This window comes from Phaenicophaeus curvirostris, chromosome 1 (genome assembly GCF_032191515.1).
Source record: "Phaenicophaeus curvirostris isolate KB17595 chromosome 1, BPBGC_Pcur_1.0, whole genome shotgun sequence".
Taxonomy (NCBI): Eukaryota; Metazoa; Chordata; class Aves; order Cuculiformes; family Cuculidae; genus Phaenicophaeus; species Phaenicophaeus curvirostris.
Window position 1 is genome coordinate 52,418,862 of NC_091392.1, and position 14,993 is coordinate 52,433,854.

At 34.7% G+C, this 14,993-nt stretch overlaps 1 protein-coding gene across 9 annotated transcripts in view; it reads right to left on the reverse strand.

The window, feature by feature from the left end:
• The window catches only part of PPFIA2 (PTPRF interacting protein alpha 2), a 324,302-nt gene that overhangs the window by 26,421 nt on the left and 282,888 nt on the right, over positions 1 to 14,993 (reverse strand). For all 9 annotated transcript variants that reach the window (XM_069858273.1, XM_069858284.1, XM_069858303.1 and 6 more), the window contains 5 exons: positions 13,472 to 13,709; positions 12,535 to 12,564; positions 11,526 to 11,656; positions 11,110 to 11,264; positions 6,735 to 6,828 (listed from right to left, as the gene is read on the reverse strand). In XM_069858273.1, coding sequence (XP_069714374.1) covers positions 6,735 to 6,828; positions 11,110 to 11,264; positions 11,526 to 11,656; positions 12,535 to 12,564; positions 13,472 to 13,709 — 648 coding nt within the window. The remainder of the gene's footprint in view (positions 1 to 6,734; positions 6,829 to 11,109; positions 11,265 to 11,525; positions 11,657 to 12,534; positions 12,565 to 13,471; positions 13,710 to 14,993) is intronic.

A 14,993-nucleotide genomic window follows, 5' to 3' on the forward strand; every position in this document is an offset into this window, starting at 1 on the left:
TAAAAATTTGCAACTCATTGATTCAAACATCCATACCTTTTTGAGGAAAGGAATATTAAATTTGGCAAAAGATAAAGATACCATTTTAAAAATACAAGATTTTAAGCATATGTAAATTAGATATAGAATAAAATTTGTTGTATCAATTTTTTTCATCCTCAGAATACTCTGAGTAAGATTTAGTAGTCCCCTGCAAGAAAGAAAAAAACCCATATATCCTCATATTTGTAATGTTAAAAGGTGTTTGTAACACTATAAATTATCTAATATAATAGCAAGATACATTTTAACATTGCAAAAAATTTGACTGACTAATGATTTGAAAGGGTCTTGTAGTAAGTGTTAAAAATATTTCCTAAAGAAATGGTATTTGAAAAAGAAAAATCTTCTTTATATCTGTCTCAAGAAATAGGTACCAATGCAGCCAAAAGAAAACCAGAGTGGACACAGCAGACAATCCTAAACTGCATATCAGAACACTGAATCCCTCTCCTTTCTCCACTGGGATGAGAAAACAGAAAATAACAGCTACTGAACACAGTATTTTTTGCTAGAAATGGAGGAAGAAGTAAAGATCAGTCTGAAACCTATTAAAAACATCAGGCAGTTTCTTATAGATGCGGTAGGAAGGTAAGAAATTAAATGCAAAACTTGAGTTTTCCTAAATATTCAGAAAATAAAGAACTGAGGAAAAAAATTGCATCATATTCTTAAGAGCTGCTGTAACAAAATAAATCATGTACATTTTAGATATAATGGTGTTTAATACATATTAATTATACAGGAACATTAGATGGATGGTACAAAGAAAGGCCTTAATTAATCCAATTGGATTAATTTTTTCAAAATGTGTGCAATTAAGAAAATCATTTGAAACAGCTATTTGTATACTGCAGAGGATAGAGATTATTTTTAGTCACAAATACACTATGTCAAATTCTGATTGCAGTTGCACACATAAAACCTAATTAAAAGGGCACCGTGGGGATTCTACAGCAACTAAAAGACAACTACAGCGTTTCAAACTCTTATTCCTCAAAAAGTTCTACCTGGATATTTTTTCAAGTAGCCTGTTGAGAGGGATTTAAACTTAGATTTACCCATGAAAAATGGAAGTACGAGCGTTCCATTTCCTTTTACTGATTTTATTTAAATGTTGATTACCAAAAGATGAAGCCGATTTTTTGTCACTTCTATCATCACCTAAGAATTTGTCAGATTTATCAAGGAACTACTAACATTTATGATTCTTTTTTTATGTAAGTATAAAGTCAATTAATACAACATGCTCTTCTGTTCATGTGGAAGTTACTGCTTTTTAATAGGCACATCAGCAGAGACTTAACAGCATTGCAATTCTCTCTACAAGGTCAACGATAAGGCTGTAAATACTAAGAATTTCTTTTTACACTATAATTTTACATATGAGAATTATTCAGGTCTTGATTTTACTAGTCTTTATTCATGTATTTAAGCATATGTATGTGTACTGGCATATCAAGATTCTCTGCAATCTACCTGAAGGCAGGATACTCTATCTGGCAATCAGAAACCTGTGCCGGTGGAGTAAATCTCCCCTGAAAATATTCAAAGGAAAGAGTGGTTTACTTTTATTTTTTTCTTGGGAAATATAAACCTTGCATTTTAAGCTTGCTTTCAAAATGTGAAATTAATAGATTTTTGTCCCAAGACAAATGAAGCAAAATTGAAGAAAAATTGAAGCTAAATCTGTGCTCTTGACTCATCCTAACAGTGCCAGATGACTAGGAATGACAGCATTGTGAGACAGTGCAGTTATTTCATCTGCTATAATATAAGTAATGATTGTTATTTGAAAGCTCATCTCAATAAACTGGGGAACTTATCAGCTTGTGGGCCGGAATCCTGACAGTGTGATGCAGGTTAGCTGACTTGCATGTACGTTTTTTTTCATGGAGATAATTTGCATTTGGGATTGCTGAGGAAGCAATGGCATAGGCCAATCTCAGACTGTACTAGCAGCATGCATAAGGTCAAATCCACCTCCATGTGGCAATATAGGACTACATAGAATCACCAGGTTGGAAAGGACCCACTGGATCATTGAGTCCAACCATTTCCATCAATCACTAAATCTGGGAAACGTCAGTGATTATGACCAACCATTACATACTTTTATGCAACATAGGAGACGTATGTCTTGTCTGTCTTCAGCGTGCTGCTTCTTCAGCAGATACTTGCTGCAACATTGCATATTGTTGTAGATCAAATCAAACATTACATTTGAAATGAATATATGTTACTGGCACTCAGAGCTATAATGCGCTTTGAAATACAAAGCAAGACTCTTTCGAGCTGTATTTGTCACCAGTGAGGTTTTCGGGTAAGGATGACATGACTTCACTCCTGAGCAAAAGTATGAACAAGGAGAGTACAATTGGTGTTAACCACGACACTTGCAGCAAAAGGGAAACAAACTTATGAGAATCTTATGAACAGATCGGATAGTGTATACACAGTCATGGAGAAAAGGTATATATAAAATTCATAATCTGATATTAGTTAACCAGTTTTCACAGGGAGGCTTATGACTCGCTAGAAAAAAAAGTACTAAGAGAAAAGCTTCATGCATGATTTCAGTGATAAGTGCCTTCTGGAAAGCATTTATTAACTGAATAAAATTTATTATTTAGATAAGTGCAAATTATTTGAACCATTGGGGACCCAAATGAATGTAATGGTGATATAGAGGGTGTCAGTGCCTTTAATGCTTGGTAACGCAGAGGGTTTCAGTGCCATTAGTGCTTTCGGTCTTAAACTCTGGAGTTTTCTTGAGGAAGTTACAGATTAGGCAAACAGGTTTTTGGAGTCAGAAAAATGGCAGAAGAAATTATATAGAAAATATTAACAGCTTTTGTATAGAAGAAGTGAAGTGGAATATAAAGTCTAGTTCAAATAATAAAAAGGCAGTACATTATTCTTCATCACATCACAACATCACTCATCTTCATCAAATAATGGAATAACACTTTCAATATTCTAAATAACTGACATTTTTTTGTTTTCTAGGACTGCACACTCAGTTTACAAATAGTAAGTCTTAAAAAGTTTTAATATTAACTAGAGCTGTCACATATTTAATGTCTGAGAGTAAACATCTGTGGATGATTCAGTCAACTGAAGTTCATCTTTTCAGATGATTTTAGGAACGTGTTTGGTCTAATTAACAAATTCTATACAGCCTCCTTAATTTCTCTTTCACGCCTTAGAAGAAAGACTTGTTCCTAATAAATCTACTGTAATAACCAAATGTTGGATTAATAGAGACTCTTGTTTGAGGCTTATAAATGTCTGGCATAACATTGAGACAAACTGTTAATTACATTTTAATGATGGCTAAGTAGTCAATTGAAACCTAAAGAAATTTTACATCTAAATAGCATATTCTAAGTAAGAAGCAGGAAAACTTTGAAATTTCAGTTAATGACACTATAATTACCAGAGAGAGAATTGAACTACAAAATTATCATATCCTCTCATGAAACTTTTCAGAGTGAAATGCATTATTCAGTAATCTACTCTACCCATGTAAATTGTGCTAAAATAGTATAACACACTGCAGTATGTTTGTAACTCCATGAGGCCAGAGCAGGCTCAACACAATGTGCTTGCTATTCAGGGAGCAGGTGGCCAGAGCACCTGGTGGACCATTAGTTCCTACTGGCTCCAGCAGCTGAGAATTTGAAACATTGTGCTTCTTCATGCCTGGGGTAGGGGCATCTTTGCTGAATTACTGATGAAGTTGAATACATTAAAAATTGTGAAATTGGAATTTTAGTTTTTTAAGGTATTTTTCACTTAAGAGATTAATTCAACTGAAAAAAAATTACCATGGACAATATTTTTATAGGAATATTTCCTTTAATAACTTCGATCCAGTTTTAATTTACTAACTCAAATGTAATTGCAAATTCTGGTGAGTTTAATGAGTATTAGGAGAATGTCTTGACCATAGTGAGGAATCAGACCTCTGGTTTCATGTCAAGGGGACAATCCTTGCTTTCCTGCACCAGAACTACCATTGAACTGAAAGAGCTAAGCTGTTAATGGGGCTGAAAGCCATGTAACTTGATTAATCTTCGTGAGAGAGACAGAAGTTCAGCATGTGGTATTATTCCTGCTTTATAGAAAAAGGAATCGCCTCCGAGATCACTGTTTTGAGATTATTTTTTTAAGGAAGTGAGAAAGCCAGCATTTGTGATACAAAGGAGTCCTTCCCTGCTTTAGCCTGTCCTCTAACTATCCCTTCATTGATCTTGGTTTTTCTGGCATTTTATGTCCTAATCTAAACCAGCCCTAGAAATCTTCACAAGGTGAAGTACTCTCCTCTGTCTGGGCTTTCTCTCTCTGCAGGGCTTGTAGGGGAGTTTTGTTAAGCAGTAAAAAAGGAATCAAACTCTTGGACTTAAAACTTACTGCTACGCCATGAGATAGCACATGATTCTCAGATATCTCTTCATACCTCTTACAGAGACCTTACACACATTACTGTCATCCTTAATGTTACACATCATACCATTCTCATTTGCACTACCCAGATCAGCAATCTTGCAGCTATTGTACGTATTCAAAGGCTCTGCTTACAGAGGGAGTTATGTGTTGTTAAGTGGTGGCAAAAAGGAACCTGACCTACTGAGACAAACTTCTCATTTAAATGACTTTCTGGGCCACTTCAATTGAATACTTTCCAAAGTAAGACATGCAAATACCCAACTATTTTTTTCAAGGAAAGGTTAATCTTATTGTACCCTACTGATAGCTTGGCACCTACCGACTTTTGTATGTGTGAGATTCTACTGAACTATCAAAATGTTACATTTTTCCCATATTACAGTTCCTCTAGAACTATATAATATACATACATAAACTAGCAATGTATGTTAAACTTTCTCTGATAGTAACTGAAGAGGAATCTTAAAAGCAGTTGTAAGGATTCCAAAGTGAGAACGTATGAAGATAGAAAAATCTAAAGGAAAAGGGAAAAAAAAAGTCTTTATAATATAGATATAGAACATATACTTAGGATAAATAATACACAGTTCAGACTACATGAATAGGCAGAGCCACAAAGGAAAGATTCCTTTCCTTCCACCAGAGCACATTTTGACTATATCTAATCCATAAAGAACCAAGGACAGACAGACACAGGAGAAAAAAGGAAAGATTTGAAAAGCAGAAAGCATCGAAAACTGTGTGACATTAGACAGAAGTCTAATAACAGGTTACCTCTACACCCACCGTTTCCAGACCCAAAACTTGGTAGCCGCTGTCATATATGTATGTAGTAGAATGTGTCAAATCTTATGTTATTTTATCCCATTTAAGAACTAACATATGAGAAAGTGAACAAAAGTGAATGCATTTGTCTCTTAAAAGTGATTTCAATACTGTGGTACCTCCAATCCTCAGACCTGGAAGATAAATAGGGATTGCAAAAACCAGGCTGCTGAAAATTCAATTATATTCATTATGAACGGTAATGATGGTCTCAAAGATGTTTTCTAGATTTAGTAAAAAAATATATAAATATACTCTTTAGTAATTTAGGAATACATAGTGTAAACAATGATAAAAATTTATAGATAAGAAATGCAGGGACAAGACTCATCAACTGCAGTATTCCTGTGAATGTAATTGTGAATTCCTTAATTGAATTTAAAATGTTTCTTCTTGCTCAGCTAGCACAATTACCCCTCAATCTTTAATCATCAAATTGAGGCTGATTTAAATGGAACACTTATATTTGTCCATTACATGCGTGTGTAAATTTAAATTCATATTTCATTAGGAGCTTGAGATGACTATAGTGCTTAAAGATATTCTACGTATAAATTCAAAGAGAAGTTGAAACATTATCCCTGATTATTTGGAGTAGAATTGTAAATTCTCTTGGAACTTTGCAAAGGAACTTTAAAACACTGAAGAAAACCTGAAAATCTTACAAAATTTAATAAGAAGGCTTTCAGAATCCAAGTAATAGCACTAAAGCTAATGGTTATGGATGAAAAATAAACCTGTTTACTTACACAATGAATTTGTGAAGTCATTTTTAAATACTATGTTTTTTCTCTGACAGCTTCTAATTACACTGGAACTGTGATGCTGCCAAGAGGTTTCTTTTGTGCTTTTAGCTTTATTTTAATGGTTCTCCTTAGCTGCTGGCAGCTGCTGTGAGTCAGTGTGGTGGTTTTAAAAGGAGGTGCACCAAAGACAGCATTAAATTATTATATAAATTATATGAACAAACAGCTAAATTGCCATTTCCTGACAGGAAAAAAGAATGTGAAGATACAGAATGTGTCTGTTCAACAGACAATGCAAAAACTCTTTTTTCTTGCTTCTAAAAAATCTACGTAGTGGGTCATTAAATGCCTGCCTATTTTTTAAGAATTGCATGAAAGGCAAATGTCATGGAATTAATGGCAATGTGAAATAGAAAATGTCTCTTTCTCATAAAGCTATGCTTTTTCACAAATGAAACAATATTGTACAACTGACAGACTCTAAATATTTTACCCTATATTTTATATGCAGCTGTAAAAACTTTTACATTGGAAACAACACAGTAAGTGGTAAACTGCTGTAGTAGACAGTCTTGCTTCTTATTACATGTCCACGTCTGCATAAAACCAACACAGGAAATGACATTTGAATCAAATTTAAGACAATGAGAGTCACATGAAAAAGGTACTCACTTTTTCTTTAATCTTCGGTCCTTTTCTGCTTGGGTTCCAAGTTTTCCCAATCCCAGAGATTCCTGAGCTGCTGCCTCTGTTTCCATGTAACCTCCTGGAAAGCAAAATGAAAGAAACTAAGCCAAACCAACCCTCACTGTATTTTCCCATAGATCTTTTCCAATTGTTCTTCTCCTTAACATGTCACTCCTATTCCCACCTGCCACCATCATCTGTTTGTTTTCTTAAGTAAACTCTAGCAAATGTTTACTGCATGGGAAAGAGTAGAAATAGAGGGAAGAATTGGTTCCTACTCCTTGGTTTAGCAGAATTGTATGAGAACACCCTAATCTCCTTTGCCTGTTTTTCTTTGCCTCCTAAAGTTCAGTTTCATGGTCCTAAGCAATACCCTCACCATTTTTTAATCTTAATTGGGAAACGTAGAGATAAAAGTGCCATCTCAGGAACTGCCACATTAGTGTTACGACATTAAGTGATGTGTATTATGTCAATAATAAAGTCATCTTTTTGCTCTCGGAGTCTTTGATGTCTTTATCCCTGCAAACTCCCAAGCCTGAGCTGACAGAAGGAATCTTTCAGAGAAGTAAAAAGCCTCCTAGGTCTCCCTGAAGGTGCTGCATAGGCACCTAATTCCTGTCAAATTCAGAGGAATTTGAATAACTTGCACAGAGTGACAAGGGAAGCTTGCAGTAAGCCAAGACACCTGGACCAAAATAAAATCGTATTATAAACTAAGGACATGTCTAGTATTGTACAACCCATGTTGATCATACAAAATGTCAGCTAACATGACTATCCCAGTGCAGAAGTGGAAAGATGATCTGAAGTTTTTATTGCTGCCTGGATTCAAGGAAGAAGGGACCTGCTCATAGAGCTGTCCGTTCGGTTTCCTGGCTCTGGCTCCACACTGTCATCCCATTTGCACATGTATGTATGCAAACAGAGGGGCTGCAGCACTTCTTTGAAGGCTGTTCTTTTTCGTGTGCTGCTATTCAGAGGGTGTGTAACTGGCACAAGAAGGAAGACAACAATACGGTAGATGTTGGTGCTTGACTCCTTATTTCTCAGCTAAAGGACAGTGTACAGCAGTAGAGTAGACACCAGCATAATTTAGAAAGCACAGTATAAATTACAATATTTCTGTTCTGATTCATTAATTTTAACCATAAGACAATGCGTGTTAAATAATTAAACAGCATCACCATCTTTCATAAGTCACATTCACTTCAATCAATTGAGAACAAAATCTGCTGCTGTATCATGTTTATCAACATGAACTTAGAAATGCCTAGTTTTAAGCTACCCTTTCAAAGCAGGTGTAATTTTAACACTCATGCTTGTCTAGACAGAATTTTTCTTTATCAAAGGAGGTACTACTTCTGTATGTTTCATGACGAAAATGATGCCTCCATCACAAATGGAGAAAACATGAATGTTTGCTTTGCTTCATCCACCTTTCAAAGTTTTACAGAGTATCTCATGAAATGTTTCTTGCTGAGTCTTATTATTAGGGACTAGAATATTTAAAATGTAATATGGCAAAAATAGGAAAATGTCTAGCGTGGTATTTTCCAAGTTTGAGAAGACCAGATAAGTTTAAAATAAAACAAACAAACAAACATATAAATAAAAGGCTCTCATGATCCCTGTAACATTCCTTTTCCCTTCTCCAATAGTTAATAGAAATCCTGATGAATCTAGAAACCTCAAGTCTTGATTCTAAGAAAGATCTCCTAAGGCACAAGTTGGCCTTGAAACAATAATGCAAATGGTAAAAGTAGCAAATTAAAAAATAGAAAAAGTTTAATGAGTTCAGCAGTTGAAAACTAATAATTTCAGAGTTATGTAGGGAATGCAGAGCAAGAAAATCCCTTGGGTGTTAGCGTTGCTTTGTTGAAGTTAGTGATAAAACTTGGAGGTTCCAATATTTATCATAAATATGAGTACATATTACATGTTCTTTTAGATAGATTATTGAATTAGTTACAGACTTATTATGTGCAATTACAACCTCTAACATCACTAGGATCCCCAGTATTCTTTACACTGGCATGAACTTTAAAGTACTTCTTTAATTGTAGTTGTGAGCAGGTGTAAATACTCATGTAAGAAAATAATTTTTTCTGAGTCTCAAAATTACATTTATTACCTCTTCAGTATTTGATGTGCTATGGAAGAAAAGGTATTTTCCATATTCAAAAATGTAAGAGATTTGTAACTATATCAAATGAGAAACAAATGAGATTCTTTTATTGATTTTGCATTCTAAATTTTTGTTATCATACAAATATACTGCAGTGCAGTCATGATAGGACTTACTATCTAGATTTCTGTGATATAGTACCTTACTATGAAGAGAATTATTAATTATATATCTACACTGATAATGTACTTGTCACGGAACTGATTCAAGTGTACTGTCATGATCACTGCTTTAAATTTTGTTTTGTCTTTAGAGTCCTGACATTGAACAGAAACAGCAACCCACTACGTCTTTTCTCTTAGTATCTTAAAAATTAAGATGAGAAAAACTACACTATAATTCAGCTGCTAATGTCAGTTCAACATCTAAAAATATTTTGTTCCTATTTTTTTGGTCAGTTAACAGTCCTACTGCTAATTTTATAAATGCCTGTAAATCTAGTTTGCTTAATTAAAATGTTAATTTTACTGAAATCTTTGCCGTTGAGCTAAAGGGTGGAAGCCTCAAAAATTTCATATAATTGCATATCTTCACTAATATCTTTCTGCAATTCCATGAGCTAGTGTTGGGAATTACAAATAGGCAATATCCAATTACATATATGCCTTATTAATCATGTTGGTTATTATTAAGAAATTAATCTATGGCCAGATTACATTGCTCCTGAGACTATCTATAAAGTTGTTACTTTAGTTTTTTTACACATTGAACTGCAGGGAAGACCAACACAGGTATTATATCTTTGTCCTCAATGTTCCTAAGGTGCTGTGAAAGTTTAGATTATTATGCATAATCCATCTGCACCAATAAAATTGGTTTTATGGAATGTACATGTGAATTAATAACATAGTCTAAAGTTATAAAATTCTCCATCAGTGCAGATGGTGACATGCAGGTATATTTGAGAGACTCATTTAATAGATTCTGAAATGCATTACACAATGAAAAAAATTGAATAAATCAGTTTATTCTTCCCATCGTAAAAAAAGGGGAATTTAAATTGCGATCAGAAATTAGTTATTGCTTTTCAAGAACTAAATGTATTCATAGGCAGAGAGGAGAAAAGTTGAAGTACAAATGCAGAATTCTCAGTTATTTGATTTTACTCTGATCCTTTGATCTTAATATAACTTTGTTTTATTCGGTATGATTTTAGTGATGGGTTTGTTAGTTGTGATAAGGACCTGTTTTAATACGAATTTATTTTTTTAATTTCAGGCGTACATATTGCTGAAGTATTTACAGTTACTGCAGGCTCTTAAAATTCTTCTACAAGTGTTATGTGGTCACCATGGCAGTAAAAGTTTAGTGCCTCACAAATTCATACTATGTGACATCTTTGTGAGTAGGAAAGAGCTAGTATTCCTGTTTTACTGACACATCTATACCAATTTGATACTTGTATTGCCATGTATGTATATGCTAATCTCAATCCAACTAAAATGGGCTAGCAATACAGACTAGATGTGTTTGTCCATCTGGGCATGCAGGCTATGAGCTGTTGCTGAAGATGGTCACTTCACCTTTGATGGCGTGTGCTGCCTAAGATAAACAAAACTATGCTACGACTGGGTCTTTTTGGCATGTGGTATAGACATATCCAATAGAATATAACAGGAATATTTTTACTAGGAATGAAATAGATGAGAGTCTTGGCAAGAGAAAAGGACAGAAGAAGTAGGAAGAAAACAAAGCATTGCTGTGAGCAGCAGAGCTAACTGAAAGAGTGTGGTGAGGACATTCAGTGATAAGCGGTAGCAGACATCTACTGACACAATGAAATATGAAAGGCTACTATAGTTACTTGAAAGGACCTTCCACATCACATAGTTACACCCCTTATCATGGTTTGTTACTTACTACTTTCTCATTTCCTCTTTATTTCGGTTGAGAATAAACTTAGTACTTTAAACCTTCTTCAATTGGAAGCAGTCGGCTTAGTGAAGAGGATGGCTCTAGTAATTTGTGTCAGAAGACTCCTTTAATTTCTATTAGAGTCATAGCAAACTCCTGACAAATATTGCTAATAATAGCAATGAAGTTTTACAGGAAGGTTCTGCCAGATTAAACAGAAAAATAAGCAAGTGGGAAAACTGAAAAGAAGGAAAATTAAAAAAGGAAAAAAATGACTGTGAAATGGCGATTTTTGTCTTGTTACCACTAATTCCTTACTGAGCTGTCCAAGTCGAGCCTTCTCTTTTTTACCAAACAAACGTCCTATTGAAGACTTGATTCCTTTCTTCTTGGGAGCTTTGTGCAGGGAGTCCTGGCTGCTATTGACACTGCCTAGACCAATGCTTTCTGGCTCCAGTGAAGCAGGCAAACTACTACAAAAAACAAAGAAAGGGAATAGATAACATCAAAATTTGCAGGTAATTTTTTATTTTCTTATGAGCAGCTCTGCAGACATATTAAGTGGTTACATTTCAGTAATAACCTCCTCAAAAGTGACACAATCACATCTTCTTCTTCAAAAGACTTAGAAACAGGGAGAAACCAGGTAATTTTTTAATAGTTAACAACACAATTTGTAAAGAATAATATGTGATAAAACAGTGAATTACTAAATTATGTTACAAATATCTTACCTTCTGGCATCGTTGTGGTATGAAGAAGGAAGGGTATGAGTCATTCTGATAGCTCTGGGTGTTGGAGGAGGAGAAGTTTCACATTTGATTGTGGCTTTATCTTCACGCCCATCTTCTTCAACTACTGCAATCTGAAGGAGAGAAACACCATGAGTGTAGATCAGCTTTTCAAGAAAGTTTGAACACAGATGCTGCATGAATTTGTCAAGTGAACTGAAGCATTTATAGATTGAAGAGCATTTTTTTAGCAAATTGTGAGGATTCTTATTTTTGAAAGAGACAATTGTTTTTTGAAATGGCAACTTAAAGTATGTATTTGAAAGGAAAAAGGTTATATTTGGCAGGAAATTAATTCCTTTTATACACAACAGGTTGATCTAGCAGAGGTCTGAACATGAAAATAGCTTTAGACATGAACAAGTCTCTTGCATTAAACAGGATGATTCAAGTAAACAGTTTCTCAGGGATGCAAAGGAGAAGGTAAACATAGACACAAACAGGACCATTCTCTCCATAGGTTGTTAACAGAATGGCCAGAATGCTTGAAATTAAGCATGAACAAAAGGCAGCTTTGTCACAGGATTTATGATTTATCTTAAATGCCCTTTCTTCTCATGTAAATATAAATTGCACATCCAATGTCGCTCTGTGAACAACTTCATATTGCTCCAGAGGATTCCAACTAATCTGTCTCTGGTTCCTGCAACAAGAAGAATAGCCAAAATACATTTGAAGGCAATTCTTTTGTGTCCACAGTTTATTTTTAACTATGTTTAAGTTTATGCTCTAGAGGCTACTACTCCAAGGTATCACTGGTTGGCCTTCATCCTATGGCTTAGCTGTGACTGCTGCAAGATGTTTGAGGTAGGATTAAAATTATTATGTTCAGGAATCTACTGAAAATGAGCAGAGAAAATGCAGTGGGTAGCAAGGAACCTGGTTAACTAAATAGCAGAGGAATAACATAAATGTGCTCTCCCAAGCATAAAAAAATAATCCGGTATCATACCTTTCTCCGATGTTTCCTTAGGTCACTTGGCTTTGATTGGTAACAAGAGCAACAACAAAAAATAATGATTAGTAAAACTTATTTAAACATAACAAAATGGCACATATTCATTCTTGCATGCAGAAATGGGAAACAGAGATTTCATTAACTTGATACTATACATATTATATACTAATTATAGACTTGGTGCCATAACGTAACCCCTGACAAATATGCGATTCTGGGAAAGCAGCTTTTTTATCTAAAGTTGCAATCTCCTTCATTTTCATAAACTTAGAAAAGAATAGGACATAACAAGTCCCTTTTCAAATCAAACCAGATGTCAGAATATGTCTTCATAGGTACAGTAATGCTGGAAATGCTTTGCATAATTATTTGATGGCTTGGTATATCTTTAGGTATGCTGCTTGCAATGTTGAAATATGTAAGTTAAATGAATTATTGGAAAACAAAGCACTTTAAAGAAGTGTGTGATATACTGTCAGGAATAATGAATACAAAATGCTGCAAGTACTAAAGTATACACCAAATACAGAAATACATATATGAACATTTAGTCATTTATTGGAGGTTTAAACTCAGCAACACTCCCACAGACTACTGTGTAATAACTGTATTACTTCAGAGCTTTTCATTAGTAAACATTTTTTACATGTAATTTGATTACAGTAATTCCAGTGATCAATTATGTTTGTTATTAATTCCACTGCCTGTATGCTGAAGGCCCTTGATTCTTAGATCAATGTGTCCCTAGTGAATCATGCAATGCTCAAAGCCTCAATAACAAAACCCTAAAGCACCCAAATGTCCATATTCTAGGGGGTTTGCTACCTGTATTTATGATGAAGAGGTGAATAAAGAATTAGAGACATGTAATTCATACAGTATTTAATTCTAGAAATATCACAGCTAAAATTGGCATCACAAAGTTTCTTACCAGTGTCATAACCCCCATTCTATCCATCTCCCTGGCTGGACTGCGAGGGGTGAGTTTAGGAGTTGAGTGTCCGCTGGGAGGAGATGAGCTTGCAAGTGATGATGCAGTCACTGAACCAGTAATGGATGCACCTTGGTGGACTCTGGCCAGATTTAAACCTTCAAGACTCACGCTGGCCACTCTGTTCTCTATCTCTTCAGCACGTAGTTCTGTTGATTCTTTCTCTTCTTGGATTAACCTTATTAAATAAAAGAAGAACATGGTTGTATTTGACTCTGCATACTCAAAAAGCAAAATTAAAAAAAAATATTTCCTTTCAAATGAGATTTGAAAGGCAGTGAAAGCAAACATGAATAGCATCAACTTCAAATTAATTCTGAAAAGGGTATTTTTAATCATCGAATTATAAAATTATTTTTCTTCATTCCCCTGTCTTCAAAACCTGTTTGAAGAATCTGCCCAACAACAAGACTTGACATATGACATTTAGAAAGAAGACAGTATAGGGAGCGGGAGTTAACAATCTGATTTACCATAGGAAACTAATTGCAGTCTTAAGTTGTCTTCATCTGATTTTCTGTTACTAAAACACGTATATAAATTTAAAGTCAAACTAAATGGGGCTTTTAAGAAGGGAATTACTAAGATAGTCCGTATTAATAGATTTCTTTTCCAAAAAGCAAGCACTTTGCAGAGGAATGATGACTGATGGAGAAGCCCCAACATCCATCTAGTACCTGAAGGGGCTACAAGAAAGCCGAGGAGGGACTGTTTACAAAGGCTTGTAGTGATAGGACTAGGGGCAATGGGTATAAACTGGAGGGGGCAGATTTAGACTAGACATAAGGAAGAATTTCTTCACCATGAGAGCAGTGAGGCACTGGCACAGGTTGCCCAGGGAAGTTGTGGCTGCCCCATCCCTAGAGATGTTCAAGGCCAGGTTGGATGGGGCCTTGGGCAGCCTGATCTAATGGGATGTCCCTGCCCATGATAGGGGGGCTGGAATTAGGTGATCTTTAAGGTCCCTTCCAACCCTAACTGTTGATTCTATGATTCTATGATTCTGAATTTATGATTCTATAACAAACAAAGAGAACATGCAAAACAATTTCTCTGTTTCTTCCCCACGGATTGATAAAAATTAACAGTTGTTTCTAAAGCATTGAGTGTTCAAGTGTATTTCATTAAAATAGCTTTCTTCCTAACAACAAATATAAGTTTTTAAAAAATATATAGCCTCAAAATGGTGCTTCCACTGAGTTCTTTAGTATTGGTTATTAATTGTGATTGCACCTAGAATGATAAAATTTATTTAAAATAAAACATCTTTTTGTAACTCCTTTTCCCATTAACCCATTATAGAATGTGTTGTATTGCAAAGAGACAGAAGAACTATGAAGGATCAAGGTTAAATGAGAGAATACAAAGTTTGTGGAAGATGAAAATGTGAACAAAGATTTTCTGAGTCAAATGAAGCAAGTACAATAAATGAAACACATTGAACATAACACTTACTCATATT